This window comes from Sminthopsis crassicaudata, chromosome 5, assembly GCF_048593235.1.
Source record: "Sminthopsis crassicaudata isolate SCR6 chromosome 5, ASM4859323v1, whole genome shotgun sequence".
Lineage (NCBI taxonomy): Eukaryota > Metazoa > Chordata > Mammalia > Dasyuromorphia > Dasyuridae > Sminthopsis > Sminthopsis crassicaudata.
Genome location: NC_133621.1, coordinates 37444684 through 37469955, shown reverse-complemented (window position 1 = coordinate 37469955; position 25272 = coordinate 37444684). Strand labels below are relative to the sequence as shown.

Genomic DNA, 25272 nt, shown 5'->3' with positions numbered 1-25272 from the left:
AATTCCCTATATCAGACTAATTATTAAATTACTGCAGTGAGTTTATTCATAAGAGCTAGAGGACCAAGGGCCTGGTTTATTTGTATCTGTTGTATGTATTCCCTTGGTTGTGCACCACTCAGAATCAGTTTTTACAATTTTTCCCTTATTTCTCTGAATCCCTCCTATGTAGTATATCTAACTGGGCAATAAGATAATACAAAAATCATATTCTGCAAGTTATTTAAAAATTTCCTAATCAATAGGTCCCCACTTTGTTTCCAGATTCTGGTTACTAAAAAATATTTGAGCTGCATTGACTGGAATAATTAGAAAGAGAATGGAATGAACACAGAAACAATGGAATAATTAAGTAATCCCATATCAAACCTACATATGAGCAGAGGAAGAAGGGGATATGATGAGGAAAAGAGAGGAGCAAGTTCAGGCAGAGTGGGGTCAGATGAAATGTATTAGCCCCTGATTATAATTAATCAAGGAAGGCTGCATGGGGTTTGGATAGTGGGGTGGGTGATGGTGGGAAGTAGAAATTAAAGGTTGAGAATTGCTCTTAGCAAAAGCATAATGCTTGTAATCTTTAACAACTAGAGAGGTGTCTTGTTGGATGCATTTTGACTTGTATATTGTGGGCCTTAAATCTTGATTTAATTTAGTGACTTTCTCTTTCCAATACGTTGCTTAAATGGAGTGTTCTTCCTCCAGATTTTCTTTTGACTGTGGTGGGATTTCACAAGATAATAGGAAACTAGGGTTCTGTGTAACCTTAAAGATTTTCTCATCATCCCTTCATTTTGTAGATGAGGAAACAGATGTCTAGGGAGGCTAAGTCATTTGTCCAAACTAATAATAATAATAAGAGCTAGCTATTACTTATATAACATTTTAAGGTTTGTAAAGTACTTTATAAATATTATCTCTTTGGATCCTCCCAATAATTCCAGGAGGCAGCTATTATTATCCTTATTTTACAGATGAGGAAACTGAGGCAGACAGGTTCGGAAAGTACCCAGAGTCATCCAACTAGTAATAAGTGTCTGAGATTAGATTTGAACTCAGGTCTTCTGATTTTAGGTCTAGTGCTTTGTGCATTCTGGTGCTATCTAGCTGCCGACTAATATAATGAACTGGCTCAGAATTGATAATAGAACCAAGAGTTCCCCACTTCTTGGTCAGTTCTCCTTCCCTTGATAGTATTCTGCCTTGTGGCTTCTCTTACTGTTCATCAGATTTATTCATAATCCACATCTCTATTGTTGTTTCTCTTACCTCCTCTTTTCAATTGATCAATCAATCAGCAAACATTTAAGTATCTGCTATGAGCCAGGGAATGTGCTAAACTTGGGGAATAGAAAATCAAAAGAGAAAATCATCACTGCCTTCCAAGAGCATAGGCTGTAATGAGGGAAACAGTATATAAACATGTATATATATACATATATATATGTTACATATATATATATATATATATATATATATATATATATATATATATATATATATATACATTTGCAGACTACATACAGCAAAAATATAACTACTTAAAATAATGTTTTCTTCTTTTAGACTTTGCATAACACTTTTAACTTTATTATATTCTTTATGTATAAATATATATAATATTCTTTATATTTATCTTTGTGTGTTTCACACTTCCCATACTAGATTCTAAATTACATAAATATAGGGGAAATTTCTTATTTCAAGTTCCATAACATAATGGATAGAATTCTTAGAACTAGGAAAATCCAGATCCAAGATCTATCCATACACACTAGCTGTGTGATCACAGTTCATCAATGTCTCAGAGCAGCCATCAGCTCTCTTTATATTTATCTTCATATGTATAAATGATATATAAATATATTATATATAAATCTATATGTATATATAATATTCTTTATACTTATCTTTGTATATCTCATACCTCCCTTACTAGATTCTAAATTTCATGCATATAGGGAAAATTTCTTATTTCAAGTTCCATAGCATTATGTATAGAATTCTTAGAGCTGGGAAGATCCAGATCTACCCATACACACTAGCTGTGTGATCACAGTTCATTAATGTCTCAGAGCCACTATCAGTTCTAAGTTAGAGATGTGTTCCTAATCTTTATCAGTGGAAGCTAGTCCCCTATACTGATTACACTAGTTCTTTCAAAAAAAGGAGGGGGGTTCCTAGAGTTCACTTGCAAACAAAGTTAGGTTATTCCCCCTTTGGGTGATCTAAGTCTAAATTCATGGACCTGTTCTTTGAGGAGGAATACTTCTCATTGACAATAGTTAGGTTTGTATATTTGCAGAGAATCGGACTGTTCGTGAAGAATATGAATCCCAGAGCAAACTCAATCTTACTTTGATTCTACTTGAATTGGTTCCTGCTCTGAAAGTCTGTGATTCTTTTCCTCTTCTTGCAAACCATGGCTGGTCTACTGCCTGCTTATCCTCTGAAAACTTCCAGAAATGTCCTTCCTATTTCAGGGTATGAGGCAAGGGCATTTCTGGAAGAAGTGGGTTGGATAGGGCAGACCTGACAAAGTTAGGCTCGGGGGCCCTGGAATGATACTGATAGCACTGCTGTGAGCAGGACTATTGGGAGGAGAGAGCATTTCCACCTCTCTCCAGATGGGCCATTATGGATCTTGCTCCAATAGCATGGCCTAAGTGCTTGGCTACCCAGCTGGATCTGCCAGTTTACCAGGGTGGGGCCTCCCAGATGCCTCTCTTCCATGTCTTCCCATAAATCCTCTATAAAACATTTGTTAGAAGTCTCCTTTGGTTCTTATGGGGTTCATTTTCTCCAGTGATATGTCAGCTGGTTCCAACTGTCATGGAACAAAGTTTAAACTTTAGAAGTGTCAATAATCCAATGAATATTTGCAAGTAGTTTTTTTTAAAACAAGTCTCCTGACTCTTGCCATTATTGTAGAAGAAACTGAAGGGAACCACACAAGATTAAGGACCATTGTGTATTTTTATCCATTTCACGAGATGCCATCAGAGCCATAACCTGAAGACTGCTATCGATTTCTTCTGTCAAACTGAGGGGTTTTTGCCTGTAATGTTCTCTCCTCCCATGCTTGACACCCTGTGTTTATTCTTTGTTCCACTTTCTCCCTCTTCAAGCATTTGTCCTTTTACAAAGTCAACAATCCCTTCCCCTGAGCGAGTCTAAAGGACGCTCGTTGCCTTCTCTTGCAGTGCATCGTCTGGGACTGGGACTCCAACGGCAAACATGACTTCATTGGAGAATTTACCTCGACATTCAAGGAGATGAGAGGAGCAATGGAAGGGAAACAAGTAAGAGCTGACATGGGGGAATTTCTGGTTTGCTTCCTTAACCATTTACTCTGAAACGCGTGAGTGTTTACTGTTGAGCCCTGTAATTCTGAGTGCCTTATTTGGATTTCTCATGGTCTTCCTGTGGAAAGAGGGACAAAAGTTACAACTGTAAAGCATCAATTGTATACCCAAATATCAGAACCTTCCTTGGGACTCACCTGAAGCTCATTAAATCTTACATGTCCATTGTCACAGCAAATAGGGATCAGAAGTGGGCCTTGAATCCAAGCCTTCCTTATCCCAAGCCCAGTGCTCTATCTAGTAGATTGAGTATGTTATAGATAATAATAGGATGGGACAGGAGATGGAGACTGGACCTGGGATTTCCTTGATCCCAGGTCCACCTGATGGAGAAACCTCTTCTTCCAATGCAGGTTGATGTTTTCTTTGGTACCTGGAGGCATTTACCTGAGATGCTAAGAGAATGGGGCAAGTATGTGGCTCAGTGCACAGAGCCCTGGGCTTGGAATCAAGAAGCCTCAGACACTTACTGGCTATGTGATCCTAGACAAGTCACTTAACTTTTTTAGCCCTCTCTAAGACTATAAACCAGTTACTTCTCTGCATTGGTTGAGGGGAACGTTCCTCCTGGAAGGATGCTACAGCAATCAAATCACAGATTTAAACCACATAAGTCTTGGAATAATTGGCTTCTCAGTTGCTTCCCACTTCTCAAACCTACCATCCAGATTGGTCTTTCAGATCCAATCAGATAAAACTTGGCAGAAAGGTGAGACCTTAGGAGGTTGCCTCTACAATCATCATAGCAACATTGGCAAGGGGAAATGAATCAGCAAGTCTGGTGTTGGCCAAAGCCCCCAGAAATTCAGGAACAAGGACAATTTCATGAGAATTCACTAGAGCATCTTCTAATTGGGTACATGATGCTGCCAATAATAGCAAAGGAAAATCAATCCTTCTGTTGTTTCAAGCTCTGTCATAGTTAAGATTTAGGTATCCAAGTGAGAGTTTTATGTGAGGGCCAAAGACCCCCCCCCAAAAAAAAGAGTGATAGGACAGCAGCAGATCTAAATTAAAAGGAGAGTGGTCATTTCTGTGTCCTGCCATTTAAACCACATGGGGTGGTCTTGCATGGTGAAAACAGTGCTTCATGGAAGTGGGCCAGGGCTTTCTCCTTGTCCTTAGGCCGAGTTTAAAGTTTAGATGTGACCAGATTGAGTAAGAAAACTGACCAAATAGATATTCCTGAGGGTCATTCAAGTCATCCTAAGCTCATCCTAAGCCAGGCTTTCCCTGACCTAGAACCCTCAAGATTTGTTTGATCTGGGCTTTACCACAGTCCCTATGACAGATGATTTGCCAGTTACAAGGTATGAAAGACTGCCTGCGATGGAAGAAGCAGGGGGGATCCCCACAGTAAGACTTCTCCCCAAGGCAACTGACCTAGTGTCTCCAAAGCTGAAATGGGAGTTGATTCCCCCTCAATGGGGAGACAGACTACCCCAGAGCAGACCACAGGGACTTAACAGTTAAACAGCGATACCTGTTACTGCTCTGAGTTAAAAAAAAGTTGTCAAGGATTTCTGAGCTAAACAGAGCCGTAGAAGTCATCCAATTCATTTTTGAAAATTTACGAGCAAGGAACCATGAACCAGAAAGGTTTGCTCAAGGCTATACTGCTTAACCAAATTCAAGGAAATTTTATTAAATACTTCCATGTGCCAGGTGCTGAGCTAGATACCCAGACAGTGAACAGTGGGATGCAATGGAAAGGGCACCAGTTTCTAGACTATTAAACTTGATCTGTCACTTATTCTTGTCCCACCTACATAAGGGCCTTCACATCTCTGGACCAGCTTTCCTCAATTGTAAAATGAGAAAATTAAATGATCCCTAAGAGGCTCCTGGTTCAACTCCCAATGTGTAATCCCAAGGGGGAAGGACAGATTCGAATCCAGGTCTTGTGTCTCCAGGGCCATAATTTTTTCCCACTGTACCATACTGCTTCCTAAATATTTCTTTGTTCTCTGACAAAGATTTTTAAATTACAAAAGCAATTTACTGCAATGGTTACACTGCATATTGATGCATCTAAGGGACATTGTGCATAGAGAGCAAAACTTGGATGCTGGAAGGATTGGGTCCACAGACACTGGCAGCATGATCCAGTGCCAATCACTTTACCTGTCTTTACCTCACTTTCCTCCTCTGTAAAATAGGGCTAATAATAGCATCTATCTCTCAGGGTTGTTGTGAGGATCAAATGGGTTAACATATAGAGAGAACTATGCAAACCTTACAATTCTAGGTAAATGTGTTTGTTGTTGTATAATTTATTATTATTATTATTATCTTAGGAAGGCGCTTAAAACAAAAATGTTAGGGGCAAGTGGATAAATGGATAGAGAACCAGTCCTAAAGTCAGGAGGACCTGAATCCAACTCAAACCTCAGGTACTCATTAGATGTGTAACACTCATTAGCAATTCATTAGCCCTGATTGTCCTGCCAAAAACAAAAAAAAAAGTAGAATTAAATTAAAATTTTATATATCTCATTTAAATGTCTTCCCCCAATACCCAGTGTTTCTTAATTTAGTTCTAAGTCTAATCTAAAGAATAGGGAAGTACATAGTATAATGGCTAGAGTCAGAGGTTCAAATCCAGCCTCACACACTTAGTAGCTGTGTGATCCCAAGAAAAGTATTTAATCCTGTTTGTTTCAATTCCTCATCTGTAAAACAATCTGAGAAATAAAATGGCAAATTCCTCCAGTATCTAATATCCCAACTGGGGTCCTGACTCAACAACAGCAAAATCTATTCTCTAAGAATTCTCCCATCCATCTAATGGAAATATGCCCTGCAGTACTTCCACACAGGCCTGTTCTGGTAAGTGACTAAATAAATAGCAGTTCAGCCCCCACACTGTGGACATCTGATATAGTCACAACATGGGGGCTCTTTACTTACTGGTTTGTTTTATTTATTTTTGCTTTGGGAAGTGGGGCATGAAGTCAAAATGAAACTATCATTGCTAAATGGCTTATGTGGTGGCTGGGTTTGACTTTGCCTTAATTGGAATTTAGAAAATGAACTTCTCCTGATTCCCCTGCTGGCTGGGCTCTCCATTCAAAGGGCAAAAAGAAGAAATCCATCCCTCTCCATCTTGTAGTTATGTTTGAACCTCTAACACCATCTAGGGAACCCTGGGAATATCAATGGGCTCAGAGCTGACTTCAAGTATCAGAAGGACTGTCATGTACGTAGGGAAGAGGGAAGTGATTAAATTTTTTTTTCCTTAGCCCCTCAGCTGGTGGACAGAGAAGACAGCTTTGGGATTACTCTAAGGAAAAAAAAATATACATACATATATATATATATATATATATATATATATATATATATAGATATAGATATAGATATAGATATAGATATAGATATAGATATAGATGTATATGTATATATCCTGTGGGAGCTGTCCACAAGTAGAGTGCTGCCTGAGGATTTCCCCTCATTGGAAATCTTCATAAAAAGGGACATTTGACTCTTTGTTGGAAATTTTATATTAAGAGCTGGAAGAGATCTTAAAAAGTCACATAACCCAACCCATTTTGAAAGTGAGGAAACTGAGGCACAATATTAGTGTCAGAGGCAAGGTTATGAATCTAAATTTTCCTAACTGCAGGGCCAGCACCTTAACCACTATACTACACTGCTCCTAGATGTTGTAGAAGAGATTCCTGGTTAGTTACCAGATGGGTTAGTTGCCCACCTCTGAGATCCCCTAGTTCAGCAATTTTGAGCTACCCAAAGTTTGGAGCACCATTGTCACCCTGTTAAAAGTATTAAAGTAAATTCTTGGTTTTCTCTGAAAAATAGAGATCAGGATACACATTGCCTATCATTCAGAGATGAATTTTCAACAACATTATATGAATTACTATGTAGTAGGTAATTTGACATACCCACTACATAAGAAACAAAAAAGTAAAATGGATACATCAGAGAAAACATTGGGAAACATTAGTGTAGGCTAGTTGTTTAAATATTCAATTAGGAACTTTCAATAAGAAGAAACTTCTATGTTTGATGCCTCACTTTCCCCATTTACAATATTTTTAAAAGAATGAGTATGCAGTTCATTGGCTACAGATATAATCACTAATTAAAATGACTTCCAAACATTCTATAGAGAATCTTCTAGTCCTCACTTTACTATGGAAACTGAGAATCCTTGTTATATTATTGATCAAGGTCAGAAATAGTCTAATGTGTTAAATTCTATATTTTAGACCAAAGTGTGCATTTTCATTGTCTTTGTAATAGACCATAATAATGTTATGGTACACACTGATAAATCCTAGGATGAATGTTATCCCCACATTATAAATAATACAACTGAAATTATTCAAAGGAAGAAAGGAAGAGAGGGAGGGAAGAAGAGAAGAACAGAAGGAGGGAGGAAAAGAGGGAGAGAGGGAAGGGGAAAGGAAGGGAGAGATAAGGAAAGGAGGGAGGAAGGAAGGAAAGAATTATGGAATCATTTATTAAGGTATTGTGCTAAGCACTTTATAAGTATTATCTCAATTCTCACAGAACCTTGAGAGTTAGGTGCTATTATTATCCTCATATTAGAGGAGAAACTGAGGTAGAGGTGAAGTGACTTGTCCAGCAAGATTTCACAGCTAATAAGTGCCCAAGATCATATCTGAACTCAGGGCTTTTTGACTAGGCCCAGCGCACCATCCACTTTACCTAGCTGCTAATCTCTTAGCTAGTGAGTAGAAGTGGTTCTGCTCACTTTAGTCTGAATTGGCTCATTCAAGTCTTCCTTTGACTTTTTTTTTAACTACCTCCCACCCCATTTTTTACAGAACAACAATAGCATTCTATAACATTCCCGTACCATAACTTGTGCAGCTGTTCCCTAGTTGATTGGCACCATTTTACTTTCCAATTCTTTGCTACCACAAAAAGAACTGATAAAAATATTTTTTATATATGGAATCTTTTTCTCTATTATTGATCTTTTTGAGGTATAATCTCAATAGGGGAATCATTGGATCAAAGGATATGAAGATTTTAAAAGCTTTTTGGGCGTGGCTACAAGTTACTTCCAGAATGGCTGGACCAGTCCACAGCCCCACCCACAATTCACTAGTGTACCTGATTTCCCATAATCCCTACAGTATTTGTCATTTTCTGTTTTTGAAAACTTGACCAATTTAATGTGTGGGGTAGAACTTTAGTGCTGTTTTTTTTTTTTTAACTTTAAATCTCTACTTATTAGTAAGTTATAGCATTTTTATATAACTATTGAGAACTGATGTTTCTTCCTCTGAAAATTGCCCATTCATAATTTTGGCCACTTTTCTTTGGAGGACATCTAACCATTTCTAGAGACTTTGGCATATGAGGTAATGTCCAGGAGACACCGCCAACTTTAAAAGTGATGAGAATATAAATTTCACTTGTTATAACTGGTATTTTATTGGAATGACTGAATGTGAATGAAGCATTTGTTAATATGTGCAAAGCACTAAGCATACAAATAGAAAAGTAAGACATTCCCTGCTCTCAAATTTACCTCCTAATAATAGGGAGAGTGTATGTGGAAGGTTTCTGTTGCAGAAGTCAGAGGGAAAGGCCCCATGCTTCTCGGGTGTAATGGCAAAGCAGATGTTAATGCTTCTCTTGAAATATCATTTCCTTTGATAAAGTGGAATCAGTTTCTGTTGTTGAACTATTTGACAGTGCCGAGTACTTGGGTTAAAAGAGTTTGCTCTTCAAGGGCTTCCCAAGATGAAAGTTAGAGGAGCAGTGGCCAGGCCGCATCTCTACAGCAGTTGCTCCCCAGGATGAGGGTTGAGATCATGAGTGGGGAAGCATTGTTCTCCCATGGATCTTAGGTTTAGGGTCTTGGCTCTCTGGGATCTAAGGGGACATGGCAGTCAGGGTGGTAGTGATGACCCAGAAATGTTTCTGGGACAAGTGGTTATTATCACAGAGGTTTATCTTCTCATAGACTAAAAGAAGAAGTCTAGTCCCACTTCATTTTAGAGATGAGAAAACCACATTCAAGAGAAGTGAAGTTACTTGTCCAAAGTAACACAATTAGGAAAGGTCAGCCTACTCCTAGATTCCAAGTCTTCTCTACCATGCTTGTTTTATGGACTATGTAATCGATGGATGAAGTGTTGGGATATGTTGTTGTTGTTTCCCAGATGGTCAGGGAAACTTGAAATTCCTTTAGAATGCTTCTCTTTGAGTCCAGCTATTCAGTGCTGACTGCATTGCTTAACCTTAAACTGAGATCTTGACTTGGAATGAATAGGTACCTCACAATCAATCATTATAATCCCTAAATAAAACTGGAATCATTAACTCATTAATAACTTTAGTCCTGCTTGATGCAAAGAAAATGGGGAGATAGGAATTATGGGATATCATAAAAAGTTGACATGTCTAATTTTGGGAATTTTCCTTTGCAATTATCAGAGAACTCTCAAAACATTTGTTTTTATGATTACCTTGCAGTTGTCTTCAAAAGGACCAATTAAATCTGCAGGGTGAGTCCTGACTTGCAAGTGAAATGGATTTAAGTGAGGGAGGACTGTGTAAAGTCATCAGGCTCGATCTCTCCTCCAGGGTCATCCGAGTCCAGTGGCCAGACATAGGTCAGGACAATTGATTGAAGAAGAGGCACTTGAATGCTGGTTGAGAGCCATGGACCATTTCTCGGGGGATTTGAGATTCTTGGAATCCAGACGGGCACATTTGCCCTGAGAGAGTTTGAGAAATTCTCTTATTGAGTTCTAGCTATCCAAAGTCCTTGGTTAAAAAAAAGTAATCATAGAGTAAGGGATAGAAAGTCTGGAGAGCTCTCTGAAATGGAGGCAAATGAAAGCATCTGCCCTTAGTGCAGAGGGGGTCTTTGACTTAAGGGGGTTTTGTTTAATTGAAGCTTTGTTAAATGAATATGACTTTGCTGGCCCAAAATGGCCTTTGGGGCTCCTTTCCTTTCTGAGGTTCTATTAAAATTCTGCAAAAAATATTGCTGAATTTGGAAAGGAAAAACCCAGGGATTTTGTTCCCTATAATCATTAAAGCCCTGGGTGACATTGAAATAGATGTAGGTGGGGGAAGGGCAGCAGAGGTGTTCCTGGGAGCTTTCCTCTTTTTGATGAGGGCACCCGGGGTTAAAACCTCCTCGTCACCCTTGACTCTTCCCTGGCACTCACCCCAGTCTATTTCTAAGTCTAGCTGCATCTACCATCATAATCTCTCTCCTACATGTCCCTTCTCTACACCATTTACCTGAATTATTACCAAACCCTCTAATTAATCCTCTGCCAGGACCACTCAGACGCCACACTGATAATTTCCTAAAGACCAACTACATCACTCCCTCTACTCTGGAAATCATTGTTATTTAGTTGTTCTCAGCGGTGTCCCACTTCCTTTAACCCCATTGGGGTTTTCTTGCTGTAGATTTTGGATAAGTAAATAAGTTTCCTTCTCCAGCCCATTTTGTGGATGAGGAAACTGAGTCAAACAGGCTTACGTGACTTGCCCAGAGTCTCCCAGCTAGGAAATGTCTGAGGTCACTCAGGAAAATCTGGCTTCTACTCCCGGACTGGTACTCTGTGCACTATGGCACCCCCTGGTGGCCCTACTCGGTACATTACAGTGGCTCCCCATTATCCTCACAATCCGGGAAAAAACAGGTCTTCAAAGTTCTTCTTACATTTATTCTTTGCTCTGTGCTTTAGGGTTCCTGTAGTGCTTTGAGGTTCCCAAAGTCCTTTAGAAATACCATCTCAGTTTATCTTTACAACAACCCTAAGAAATAGGTGCTATTATTAACTCCATTTGACAGATGGAAAAATTGAGGCACTGAAAGGTTGATTTTGATTTAGAAAGCATCTCCATGACAGCAGCATCTTTCTCATTCCTTCATAGTAGGGTGGTGAACAATGACTGACCTAGGGACAGACTCCAATAACATGCTTACACGAGGGGAACTGATAATGGTTTCTTGTGGGGGTGGAATTTTAGTTGGCACTTGAAGGAAGTCAGGAAAGACAGGAGGCAGAGATGAGACATAAGGCAAGGAGCACAGGTGGGGCAAAGGCCTAGAGTGAGGAGGTGAATGAAATGGGTGAGGAACAGGACATCAGTGGCATTGGATTGCAGGGTCCATGGTGGGAAGTAGGGTGTGAGAAGACTAAGAGAGGCAGGGGCCAGGTCACAGAGGGCTTGGAACCCATGTTTGTCTTCGCCATTCGGAAAAACCTGCTCTGTTCTGATGTGGATAGGTCAGTGCGCAGTTAACTATGTGGATAAATGATATTCATTAATCCTTATGGGTCAATAACTTCCTGGAGCCTTCAGTCTGCTCTCCTCAGTGTTTCTTATCTTTTAATTCCCTTTCTATCCAGTTTAGCCCCAGAACACGAAGTCCAGGTTGTCTTACCTTACTATTAATGTATCCACTCCTTCCCCTCCACGGACTGAACTCACTTAGATTGTGTCTTCCTGGCCCCAGAATCTGTTTCTTGGACTGGTCACCCTGTCACTTTGGTGTTGAGATTTCGGGGCATTTGTATCAATCTTAGAAGCACGTTAGTTTGCTCTTAATGGTTCCGTTTCTTCCTTGTGTGGGTGGCTCTCATAGCTGTGACTGATCTCATTGCAGGTCCAGTGGGAGTGCATAAACCCAAAGTACAAAGCCAAGAAGAAGAACTACAAGAACTCGGGCATGGTTATTCTGAACCAATGCAAGGTAGGACCACAACTGTTCTTCTCCCTTTTAGTCCCAAGTAAGATTGTCAGGAAAGTGGGGGGAAAAATCTATAGCCAAAATAACCCATAATTCAACAGGTTTTTCAGGCTTCAAACTCTTTACCTGTGCCATAAGCAATACAAAAAATGTTATCTACATTTTACAAATGAGGAAACTGAGACACAGAGATGAAATATGCTTTTACCAAGGTCACACAGCTACTAAGTGACAGAATTTAGATTCAGATTCTAGTGTTCTAAGACCAAGACATAAATTAAAACGAAAGAACAGAAGAGGGAAGAGCTAAAGAATACTTAACAATTTTCCTTGGGATCATCTATATCTTAATCAGACTTGCTGAAGGGAGAATAACAAAGAGAAGCAAGAAAACAAATGGAAAGCCAAGAAGGAAGATATAGTACCCACAGAGAATCGCTTTATTGCAGAGGAAAATCTCTGTGTGCCCATAATAAGTATTCTTCCAACCTGCCTGGTTTTCTATTGGGAGTTAATATTTGGACATTTTAGGCAAATGCTGATCAAGTCTGTTTCCTTCTCTACAAAGAAAGAGATAATTTCTGTCCTATCTGTGTATGAAAAGAAAGAAAACAGAAATAATATATTGCTTTGAACTAAAAAACATGATGCTCATTTAAGATACGGTGTGAAGCCGTTATTTCACTGGTGTAGAACTGAAATGTGCTTCTAAGTATAGCCCAAACCTAATGAAAACATAATCAGGAAATATTTATCAATAGCAACAGTGGCTATATGTGCATTTATGCATGTCTATATGGATGCACATATACATACACACAAAATAGCATACAGATAATGTGTGCTTTTCTAAGTCAGCACAGCTTTCTTCATTCCAACCCCATTTCCTTAGGGAAGAAAGTCCCTGTGCCCATGCAGGTTGGTACCTTTGCTCCTTCCGGGCTCAGAGAGTTCCCTCCAACCCTGAGAGTTTACCTGAATTGCTCAGAGGGTCACAGTCAGCCCATGTCCAAGGCAGAAAGCGAGTCTCACTAGCTTTGAGCCCCACTCTCCATTCATGATGCCATCTTGCCTCTGGATGCCAATAATATGCCACCGGTCTTGAATCCTGAGTGTTCAGCCTACAACCCCTGGGAGGAAAATCTGGATAGGGGCAAAAGCCAGGATTTCTGTTTGGGAGAGGGTGAGTTAGAAGGGCAGGGAAGGGACCCTGGGATGGAGCTATCCAGCAGGCAGTGGTTAATGCAAAGCTAGATCTCGGGAAAGAATTAAGGATCAGCCTTTTTATTGGGGACACAGTAAGTGACAGAGTGAGGATTCAGCTCCCTATCTTCTGAGCTCTTCCCAGAACCCTCTGCAGTTAGCCAAAACAGAAGAAGAAGAAAAAAGTAATTTCAAGTTGTTTCCATTTCTCTCTTTGGTTTTCCTGCCTTGCTTTACTCTTTAGTCTTAGCTATATGTCTAAAATTCAGCCCTTCACTCAATCACAAAACAAAGTCTATTTTTCCTCATCAGGATTCTTCCAATTCCTTCTTTTCAGATCCACAAGATGCATTCCTTCTTAGATTACATCATGGGGGGATGCCAAATCCAGTTTACAGTAAGTTCGCTTTTTCATTTACTTTGGTTCCGGGGGTCCATCCAAGCTCTGGGTTTTCTGTGTTCATTCAGCGTAGTGCTAGATTCTCGTCGAATTCTACAGTTGTTTTAAAAGTGGACGTGGATATTGTTCTCAGTGAATCAGTAACACCCACTCCTTGGCAGCATTGCTTGTGGCCTTGGATTTCCCAGCCAGAAGCTCCTGGGGTGGGAGGAGATTTAAATGAATTAACTCACTTTTTCTCTTTTTCCTGCGACCACAAATGTGGTCGGATCAATCCATCAAACAGCCAACAAACATTTATGGAATGCCTTCTCTGTACCAAGGACAGGGGACACAGACTATTAAAACTCCCTTAAGGGGGTCACAATCCTAGACAATCGTTCTATACAAAAGAGCTACAAGATGATGGGGCAGAAGGGATGGTCCAAGGCACAAGCTAGTGGAGATCTGGAAAAGGCTTAGGGGCATTTCACTAAGATTTGAACAAAGCCGAAGATTCTAAGAGGTGGAAGAGAGAAGGGAGAGAATTTCAGGTGGGGGAGTCGCAGATCAGGTGGGTGACAATGGTGAAAAAGACCAGTTTGGTTGGACCGTAATGCACTGGGGACCACAGAATGGTAGATTTAGTGTCAGAAGGGGGCTCAGAGGTCACTGAATTCAATTTGAGTTATTGCACAGAAGAGCTTCAGCGACTTACAAAGGATCCAAGATGGGACTAGAACCCCATTCTTCCTGCTTCTGCGTCCCCATGGATGGGAACGATGAGACAGCAGAATATCAAACTTCTCTTAGGGTTGGAGTTTGCCAGCAAAGAAGTCCCTTCCACATGGGTGGACACGCACAGAGTGGGGGTCTTCAGGAACAAGGAGATTGAGAAGGAGCACTGCAAGAGCCGAGTTGCCAAGATGCCTTGACCCTGAGCAGATATTTTTACATGGGATGTTCATGTGGAGGGGAATTAGCAAGGGGGGGGTGACTTTCAATGGATGAATGAGGGGGAATCACATGGAACACTCTCTGCTTTGCCCCGCTCCCAGAGAAATGTGGGATCAGGCCAGAAAGGTAGACTGAGGCCGGGTGGTGAAGGACTCTAAGTACCAGACACTCAATGATGGATGACCATCTCTTACAGTGTTCTCACAGCAAGGCGAGAATAAATCACCCACTGCAGGGACTCAGCAAGTTCTAAGTCCCGTCAGGGTCTCACCCTCTCTCCCCCCTTCTATAACCCCATCTTAGTCATCAGAGCCTAGAGATCTCCCTGAGACCAGGAGAACCGACCTCTTTCTGAGCTCCCTATTAATGCACTGCCAAGGAGCACCAGGTGGGTGACGGAGGAAGCGCCACACCTGGAGAGCTGGGATTTTTTTGATGGAGCTGCCACGAGCTGACGTCAGCCAAGGGGGTAACTGTGCTTGGCAGTCACCAGAAGTATTTACACAGGGAGGTCAGAGCGTGATTTTGAGAAGTTATTTATAAGATTTTAAAGCAGGGCAATATTGATCGGGTCATTTTTAGATTCCATGTGTCATGAGCAACCTTCAGACACTCACTTTACTCACCTTGTCATCTAAAAGAAATTCCATTACAGGCCATCCATGGATTTACATATGTGGTCATCATCTTATACCTCCGAGTCTCTCTTTACTTTTCTGTAAAATGGGAATTTTATATTAATAGAATTAATAGAATTTTATATTCTATATTACCTACTTCTCAGAGTTATTGTGAAACTCTAATTGCAAAAGTATTTTGTGATTTTTAAAACTGTTTGTAAATGATGATGATGATGATGATGATGACGACGACGACCATCCCTAGAGATGGCTTTCTCATCTCTTGCCTAAGTCTCTCAGTCAACCTTTGTTACAGACCCTGCTTCCTCCTTCGAGGCTCCATGCTTCCGTCAACACCTTAATCTCAGTGCCCAGAATTCTTAGACAGGAGGAAGGGCTGGGGGAGGTGGGGAGCAAGCCCATGATGCTGAAAGGAATGGGGGACAGTGAGAAGGAAAGATACGGTAGTTCTGCCATTACTTCTTTCTCTCCCCCTTCCCTCTGCATCACAACAGAGGAGAAAGGAGAAGAGAAGGGCAGAAGGGAAGCCCTGTGGTCCATCCCTGTTCTCTCTGGGGAAAAAGGAGTAAGAAGAAATTGGTCAGCTCAGCGTTTCCTTGTTCTGTTCCGCTCTGTCCCTTGTCATCCTAAGATTCCTCAGCCTTTCCTTCCTATTAACAATTCCTTAACTGCCCTTCATTCCCCTGTCCCTCCCTCACTTCCCTCGTTTCTCCCTCCTCTCTCCTCTCTCTCCATTTCTTCTCCTCTCTCTCCCTCTTTCACTTCTCCTCTCTCTCCCTCTCCTTCACTTCTCCTCTCTCCTCTCTCTACTTCTCTCTCCTTCATTTCTTTTCTCTCATCTCTCTCCCACTCTTTTTCTCCTTCTCTCTCTTCTCCCTCTCTATTTTCTCTCTCCATCTCTCTCCCCCTCTCCTCTTCTCTCTCATTTTCTTCTTCCTCTCCATCTCTTTTCTCCTTCCCCCTCCCTCATCCCCTTCTCTCCTTCCCCTCCCCTCTGCCTTCCCCTTTGCCTTCCTTCCCGTCTTTTTCCCTCCCCTTTCCCCTCTTCTCCCCTCTGCCTTCCCCTCTCTCTCCCTCCCCTCCTCCACCTCTCCTCCCTTCCTCTCTCCCACAGCCCCCCCCCAAACCACACTCTGGCTCTGCTCTGTAGAGACTAATAGGACCACCCTACTGGGGTAGCAGTTTTATGCAATTTGACTGAAATTAAGCTAAGTACGAATGGTTTAATTATAAGTACTATCTCCCTCCCCACATGGAGATTAGCACCCAACAGGCCCCACTTGGCCCTCCTTCCTGCTAAAAATCAGTCCCCAATGAATCCCAGCCTCCGTTTACCTCTGGAGGCTCCTTCTTGGTGTGGGTCCGATGCACCAACTTCCATGTCTTTTCCTTTCCACGTGAATGGTCTTTTAAGCAAAGCTAGGTGGCCCAGATCTCCCTCCAGCCTCTGGGTCCCTCTCTGCCTGGACTTCCCTGCTCCCTTGGGGCTGAGCCCTTCCTGAAGCCCCATTTCTTCTGCTCCCCCGTCCCTCCTTGTCTGCCTTTTCCTGCTCTTACCGAGTCAAATCGGGAAGAGGCTCCCACGTTCTGAGGGGCCCCGTGGAGGCGAGCAGAGGGCCACTGATGTCTGGAAGGGACAATCGGGTCAGACTTCTGGGATTTCAGTCACGCAGCCTGAGCAGCCAGGGCCTCCAGGTCTGCATGGGGAGGGGAGTTGAGCTGAGAAGCCCAAGCTTTGGGAACAGCCCCAACCACTCAGTAGAGTTCTGGTGAACTGAAAGGCTAGTGTCTGCTCTGCAGGCTTTCTGCTGGGGCCTCTGGGGTCACTGGACAGCTCCATTGAGGAAGGTGTTGTTCCCAGGAAGCTCCCAAAAAGTCCCCAGAGGATGTTCCCAGGTCCATGTCGCCCAGAAGGCAGCTGTGTTTTCCACTGGGAAAGCAGTGAGCACTTGCAGGGCTGATCTAGTGACTTCCTTCCCAATCTCCCTCTGCAAGTCTGAGGGCAAGGCTGGGTGCTTGGAAGGAGTGAAAACCAAGGGGGAGATTAGAACTCGAAGCCCACTCAGTGCCCCCTCCCCCGTCCTCAGGATAGGTGTGAGCCATAACGCAGTCTCTGAGACCAATATGGCACCCAGGTAGCTCTGACTCAGTCACAAGGCAGTTGGTGAGAATTTATTAAGCACCTGCTATGTGCTAGGCAGACTGCTAACCTTGGAGGATCCAGGATCAAGAATGGCCCCTGACATATGCGGCTAGGTCATCCTGGTCAAGATCCTTAATGTTTTTGTATCTCAGTTTCTTCCTTGGTGAAATGAGGGGTTGAACTCAGTGGTCTCTTCCAGAGTCCAGATCTAATCTGTTATCCCATGAGCCTCTCAGCACCCTAGGCAATTATAATCGCAAGTTTTAGTCCAGGAGGGATCTGCAGTCATCCAGGGACACATGCAAAAAGTGCACTCTCACAACGAACTTCTCCCTAAAGGAGGCAAACTGGTTTTTGTTCAGTTTCAGAATATGGCGAAATCAATGAACAAGGAAACAGGACACTGGGTGCCGAGACATAAAATATCAATACTCAGAGGGCAGAAGTCAGTGTCACACTGCACTTATCTAAAAAAGGAGGTGATTTTTGTAAGTCAAGTGTGTTCGAATTTCATTTGCTGGGTTTGAACAACTGCTGACATTTCTATTGAGCTTTAAAATTTATAAAGCACATTCCTTCCAACAAACCTGTGCATCAAGTAGGTTAAGTTCTAGTCGTTCAGTTATTTTTAAGAGATATCTGAGCCATTTGCCATTTCCTTCTCCAGCTCACTTTACAGATGGGGAAACTGAGGTAAACAGGATAAAGTGACTTTCCCAGGGTCATACAGGTAGTAAGTGTTTAAGGTCACATTTGAATTCAAGTCTTCTCCACTCCACTGTAGGCACTCTCTTCACCATCTAACAGCCCAAGGCTTTGTATAATGATCTTAAATTTATGGGCAGGGGAATTGAGACTTAAACAGAATAAATGATTTGGCCATGCTCGCTGCTAAATGTCAGAGTTGAGATTTATAGGGCTTTCTAGGACCTAGAAGGGAAATGTAACTCCATATTTTTACATATAAAGAAACTGAAGTCTGGAAGGATTGAAAGTTTTCCTTAGGATCTTTTGATAAGACATGTCTGTGCTATTCCTATTATGTCACAGTCCCTCCCAAAGTTGAAAATGACTTCTTCATAGAGATAATCTTCACCCTCAAAGCTAATATTCAGGATCATTCAATATCTTTTTGGCAAAATTTCATTTATGAAGTAAAACATTGTTTTGGGAAACTGGCCCTACCTTGATTAGTTGTTGTTCATCCTTTTCTTTTTTTGTTTTGTTTTGTTTTGTTTTTGCTGAGGCAATTGGAGTTAAGTGACTTGCCCAGGATCACACATCTAGGAAGTGTTAAGTGTCTGAGGCCAGATTTGAACTCAGGTCCTCCTGACTTCAGGGCTGGTGCTCTATCCAGCTGCCCCACCCTTCTTTTTCAAAGGGGATCAATGACCCCATTGGGCTATCTCTCTACTAGTTCAAGAATTAGATACAGCTTAGGACGTTCTTTACTCTTTATTCTCGATAGTTTGTTCTTCACTTTACAGTGCCATCCAATTAGAAAGGGAGGATTGATGGGAATATTCCCAAAAATGATGGTGAAAGAAGCCCCCTCAAGAGTTACCCAGGCAGCTTCTGCAGCAAATGGTAACTAACAATACCCAAGTGTTTGTACCCAGGACAAGTACCCCAGACCAATTCTGTAGGTTCTACTATAGGATGCTTATCCCGAGTTGATGGGGAGCAAAGAAAGGGGAACCCCACCTCATGTGCTTGAAGCTACTCTGTAATGAGACCAGGAGAGCACTGGAAAACTTTTTTCCCAGCCCTGCAGCTGGAAAATTCCTATTTTAGCTAACTCTTGCTACCCAAGTTTTTGTTTGTACACTACTGAAAGATGCTCTATCAGCTCTCAGTTTGCCAAACCTCCCCCAGTGTAGACCCGACCAATGGACTTAAAAGGATAGTGTTCAGTTTGTGGTCAAAGAATGGACCAGTGACATCAGGAGTGCTACAATTTTCTAGGCCTGATTCTTCTCTCACTGCACCCAGCAGAGATGCATAATCCTGCAGACAACAAGCAAGAACGTACCCTGTAATTTTTTTAACGCTCCCTCCTCCCCAACACCAAAAAATAAACACCATCTCAAGCTCAGCAAGAACAGCACGGATTATTAGCATCACCTAAAAACACAAATGCTGGAACAGTAAATGATTTGGGAATACCACAGGGAAGGCAGACCAGTTTTAGAATTCTAGCAAATAACTAGGACTCATTTCTTTCAGTATTCCTTTCTTTCAGTATTCCTTTCCTTCAGTATTCCTTTGAAATGGAGCCAGGGGCTTCATAAATACTTTGTTTGCAGTGTGAGGGAGAGGGTTTGTGGAGCAAAGTTCTATTCTGTTGGAGATTAAAAAAAACAATACAGGAAAAGAGAATTCATCATTCATGTCTGACTTCCTCGGGGGGAATGGTGTTCTGTACTTTGGGACCCCTAAATTTATGAAAGGAGCTGACTGTTTCCTTCTTTCTAAGTTTTACAAAGCTGCTTTGAGACCAGCTTAATGAGGAGAGAGGCTTCCCTTCCAACTGCCCTCAGAGAAGGTCATGGAACCTTGGAGCCTTCAGGAAGGCATCATGACTAAAAAGAAAGATACTGGGCCTTGCAAATCCATAAGCGTTAGGAAACAATGCAGCTATGATCATGGCCCATACATCAGCATATTTCAGATGATTGCTTATATCTTTCTTCCTTCTCAACTTAATCCCAAGATTCTGCTGCCTTTGGCTATCTTATCTAATTTCCTGCTCATTTCTCTTTTCCCTTCATCCTTTATTCCCTCTGCTTTCTCCCTCTTATTTCTCTCTCCCTCCCTCATGGTCTCTCCCCCCCCCCAATCTTTTAAAGAGCATCCAACATTTTTGGCAAATGGTTAGAGCCAGAGATAAGTTCAAGCAATTCCCTCTGGTGCATTTTCACTCAAAGCTCATTAAGAGAGACTGTTTTGGGAGGTGTCAATTGGAAAAGAGCTGCTGACATCTACTTTCTAGCACCCTATTAGACAAGGCACAAGATAAAAAGTTTCTCCTTCTGGGTGGTTTAGAGGGCATGGCTCATTTACCATTTTTAAATTAAATTGTATTCTGTTCTCAATAAATAAGAATTTGTTTTCTTATCCCCAGAAAGAAAGAAAAAGAAAAGCCCTTGAAACAAAGATTATTTGGCTTAACTAACTTCCCCATTGGTCATGTCCCCAAGATGAATCCCATTGTGCAGATTTAGTTCATCACTTCTCAGTCAGGAGAATGTGGTGCTCTGAAATCCTGATGGATCATCACTGTGATTAGACTTAAGTAGTTGTTTGTCCGGTACCACCATGCTGCTAAAAATTGTTCTCCTGGTTCTGCTCACTTCACTCTGCATCCATTATAAGTCTGTCTGGGTCTCTCTGTCATGTTTTGTTGGTTACTGAATGCACTTGCAAAAACTTCCCTTCACATCCTCTTTTTCTGGCCAGAGATGGAGGAAGGACACACTTACTTACTTGTTGCCAAACCTTGCACTAAAGCACTTTTAAATTATCTCATCTACTTAAATTAATTAATTAAATTTTTAAAAAGTTATCTCATCTGATCTTCACAACAGCTCTAAGAAGTAAGTGCTCTTCACAGTTGAGGAAACTGAGGCAGTGATTTAGCCAATTCCTTTGATTCCAAAACCAGCCCTCTTTCTACTTCCCCGACTCTCTTGGGCAGAAAGGGGGAGAATCAGGATTGCACCCAGCTCCTACAAGTTCGGAGAGACCCCACTTCAGTTCTGAGACTTTTACTCCATCACCTGCAGAAAGGCACCAGAATCAGTTTGCTTGTGTAATTGATCTAAACACATCACTTTGTTGTAGAGCTACAGAGACAGATCCTGATACTGAGGTGCCCAAGGGAGCCCTCGCTCCAACATCCCTTTCTGCTCCATCCTAGTCCACATGGGCTCTGTTTATACACAGATAGGAGACCTAGTGGCCCAGTAGAGAGAGCTCTGGGCTTGGAGTCAGGAAGTCCTGAGTTGAGATCCAATCTGAGATACTACTTATGTGACCCCCAGGCAAATCCCTTTTGCTGCCTCATTTTCCTCAACTATAAAATGGGGATAATAATAGCACTCACTTCCCAGGATTGTCCTAAAGATCCAGTTAGATAAAATATGCAAAGAGTTTTGCAGATCTTAAAGTACTATGCAATTATCATCATCATCCATTTAATAGAGCTCGCAAATTGTTTTATCCTGGAGTCAGCAAAGCCCTGGTTTCAGATGCTAGTTCCAACATTTTCAGAGCTATATCTATCAGTCAATAAACACTTATTAAGTGGTTATTATGTGCCAGGCACGGTGCTAGGCCCTGAGAGTAAAAATAGAGTGTAAAAGACCATCCCTGCCCTCAAAGAGCTCATTCATTATATAATTGAGTAATTTCATTTTCCTAAACTTCAGTTTCCTCGTTTATAAAATGGGAATAATGTATCTACTTATAAAGTAGGTAGAATGAATAAGTCAAAACACCTTAAAGTATTATAAAAACGTGAATTATTAACGTAATGGGAGTTTTCTTAAAATAGATACATTGTCAGAAATAATATTTCCTGCCTCTATGTCTTGACTAAGTAAACTGTGAGCCAAATAGGGACAAGAGAGAGGTGAGGTGCCTGTTTCTGACGCCCTCCCTTTTTTGCTTGCTATTTTATTTGATGGATGGCTGGGAATGATGTCCTGATTTTGTTCATAAAGCCCAAAAGAAGTTGTTAGTTAGTGGCAGAGGAAGGCTTGGCTCCTCCCTCTACTTCTAGCACTCAATTAAGTTCTTTTGTTCATCTTGGGGACTGCCAGTTATATACTCAGAGCCTGGAGAAAGAAAACCTTTGTGTAGGATTTGTTTTGGGGATGCTTAAAAGAATGGTTGCTAAATAGTCATCTCAGACATAAAGTCGTTTTCCTCTCAGAGCACTTCTTCCTCATTTTTTGTATTTGGATTTATTTTTAATTTGTATTCCAAGAACTAAAGTGAATTACTCCAGGTGGCATTTTCTCACTGGTCTATACCAGGGGCAAACTAAAAAGTAGAGATTCCTGTAGCCTTATTATTTAATGACCACTGTGTTAACCTAGAAGTACCAGCAGAGAGATACCCTAAGCATTCTCCCAATATCTATAGAATTTGGCTGGACTTCTGACTCAAACGATCCGAGTCCTACTCACAAATCCTTTGTAATAAATCACTGGTATTCACACCTGTACCTCCTCCTCTCCGACCCTCAGTTAACTCACCTGGAAAATATTATCGCTGGTCTTGAAGATCTGCACAGAACCCATTTCTCTTGATCTATAATTGAGTTTAAACCACAGCAAACATTATGAGACTGGATTTTGTTAGGAGTTAAATAAGCCAGCACAAACCAGAAGTGACAGAATTCTTCAGAAGAGAGAACCATCAATAGCCTCAAAAGCAACTGTGGGAGATTTCATAAAGCCTATAAGAAATGGGAATGGGTCTTATAGGATAATTAAGGGATTTGGGATTGGTGAGAAGAGAATGCAGGGGAACAAGAGCTTCCTTCCTTCCCACCCCATGCTAACTGCTTATAGACAAATGACTTTTTGTGTGTATGTCACAATATTTGAGAATTGTGAGAAGGATAGCCATGTTGTTTGTCTGACGCAGCTGGTGAACTCTTAGAGAGGTATCAGTGAAGGTAAGAGGAAAAATCAGATGCTACCGAGAAAACAAGGAAAAGGACTGGGGAAAAAAAAAGATACTTGGAACCTCATGTCTGCAGAGACCAAAACTGCAGTGGGGTGTGATAAGCATTTCTCTGCTGGTTTCACTAGGTGGCCAGGAGATTCAACTCAACATACATTTATTAAGCTCCTATTATGATCCAATGAGGTAATATTTTAAAGTACTAAGCACATAGTAGGTCCTATATAAAAATTTATTCTCTCCCTCTCTATCAGGTACCAGGCTCTAGGGATACAAAAATAAAGATGGGACAAGCTCTTGCCCTCAAGTTTTCATTCAGTTAAGCAATAAGTTTTTATTAAATACCTACTATGTGCCCAGCAATGTCCCAATCATCAAGAATGCAAAGACAAGAATAAAATAGTTCTTGCTGTTTTGAGAAGACAGCATATGGGTGTATAAGCATATGCAGATTATACGAAAAATAAATATAAAATCATAGAGGGATTATTACTATCTTGCGATAGGAAGTCAAGATGTTCTCTTCATGCAGAAGGTGGTACCTGAGCTGGGTTCTGAAGATCAAAGATTCTAAGAGGAAGATGTTAGGAAGGAGAATGTTCCAGAGTCAATGAAAAGGCAAGAGATGAGAGAGGATGTATTTGTATTTATTTTCTTATATATGTGATGCACCCACTCGTAAGTAAATAGAGAAAATATGAGACTACCATTGGATGGTTGCAAGGGAGAGAGCTGCTGGTGCAAGGTCTTATATAAAGGTAATAATCCTGAACAATGATGTTTCTCCTCTTCTTCTGCCTGCAGGTAGCAATAGACTTCACTGCATCGAATGGGGACCCCAGGAACAGCTGCTCTCTGCACTATATCCATCCCTATCAACCCAACGAATACCTGAAAGCCTTGGTAGCTGTCGGGGAGATCTGCCAAGACTATGACAGGTAACTGTTTGGGTCTGGCCTTGCCTGCTGGGTTCTCCCAGAGTCAGAACCATCAGTGCCCAGTGGCCCAGTGGCTCCTCTGCCAGGGAATTCAATGGGCACCTTATGGTAACAACATCCAGTGTATGGATGGCAGCCTCACTTACTGTTGGACACGCTTGATCTGGTAAAAGCCATGTTAGTACATAGCTGATCTTAATCACCAAAGAAATTCTCTTTTAGCTTCCTTTCTTGGCTCTCTCTCCTTGGAAGATACCGACAAGACCCATATATGTAGGAAAGAGATTTGAGTCCAACCATTATTTTGTTTATGAATTTAACAAAACATATTCATCTTCTGTAAGAAGGCTCTCTACTCCATGAGATTTGCATAAATTACTTCATGCTGAAATCATTCTTATATCAGTTAAGGATGGAGTGGGAAAATTCAGGTATTTGCTCACAAAATCCTTCCATTTTGTTTGTACAAATTTAGACATTTATAATTCTCTGTTGAGCCAGAGGATGACCTTTAGACAAAAGCAGTGACTTAGCTTGCGCTGCCCAACTGACCTCTTGTATTAAAAGAGTAGAATGAGGAAAAGGTGAGGAGAATGTTGTCATCCAAGGTTCATTGAAATTTTGTTAGGATAGCATGATTTACTCCAGGGACTTTTTCCCCTTAATTCTTGTTGTTTCAGCCTTCATGATAAAAATTTTGAAAGGTTGTTACCATCTACGTGGTTGGAAATGACCCTTAACAGAAGTTAAAATGGCACAGAAAGATAATTAGCAGAAAAATCTGAGAATTTCAGCCTCTGTTCCATTGAAGGGTTTTTCAATTCTGTTTGGTCACTGTGAATTAAAGCAGAACCGAGTTATTGAACCAGTTTAGATTCTGAAATCCTTTATATGCTATTTCATATCAGAGCCAAACTTCCATTTAAAAAAAAAAGAGTTTCAAATTCAATCCCTGCTTCCCTTCCCTTTCCCCCTCCCTAAGATGGTAAGCAATCAGATGTATATAAAAAAAATTTCCATATTAGTTATTTTGTACAAGACAACTCAAATAAAAGAAAAAATGAAAGAAGGTTAAAAAAACCAGTATGTTTCACTCTGTGTTCAATATCAGTTCTTTTTCTGGAGGCAGATAGTAAGCTTCTTAGTTCTTTAGGATTATTGTCTTGGATCATCGTATTGCTGAGAATAGCTAAATCATTCACAATTCTTCATCATACAACATTGCTGTTATTA

At 41.2% G+C, this 25272-nt stretch overlaps 1 protein-coding gene and 1 long non-coding RNA gene across 5 annotated transcripts in view; one reads left to right on the top strand and one right to left on the bottom strand.

Annotated features, from left to right (window-relative positions):
* The window catches only part of CPNE4 (copine 4), a 419473-nt gene that overhangs the window by 373422 nt on the left and 20779 nt on the right, over window positions 1-25272 (top strand). For all 4 annotated transcript variants that reach the window (XM_074271064.1, XM_074271065.1, XM_074271068.1 and 1 more), the window contains 4 exons: window positions 3201-3299; window positions 12001-12087; window positions 13625-13684; window positions 23906-24039. In XM_074271064.1, coding sequence (XP_074127165.1) covers window positions 3201-3299; window positions 12001-12087; window positions 13625-13684; window positions 23906-24039 — 380 coding nt within the window. The remainder of the gene's footprint in view (window positions 1-3200; window positions 3300-12000; window positions 12088-13624; window positions 13685-23905; window positions 24040-25272) is intronic.
* Window positions 3312-25272, bottom strand: part of LOC141544666 (uncharacterized) — a 58072-nt gene continuing 36111 nt past the window's right edge. Inside the window, exons 2-3 of the long non-coding RNA XR_012482750.1 lie at window positions 15250-15339; window positions 3312-3420 (exon numbers count right to left, since the gene is read on the bottom strand). This is a non-coding gene — a long non-coding RNA (uncharacterized LOC141544666). The remainder of the gene's footprint in view (window positions 3421-15249; window positions 15340-25272) is intronic.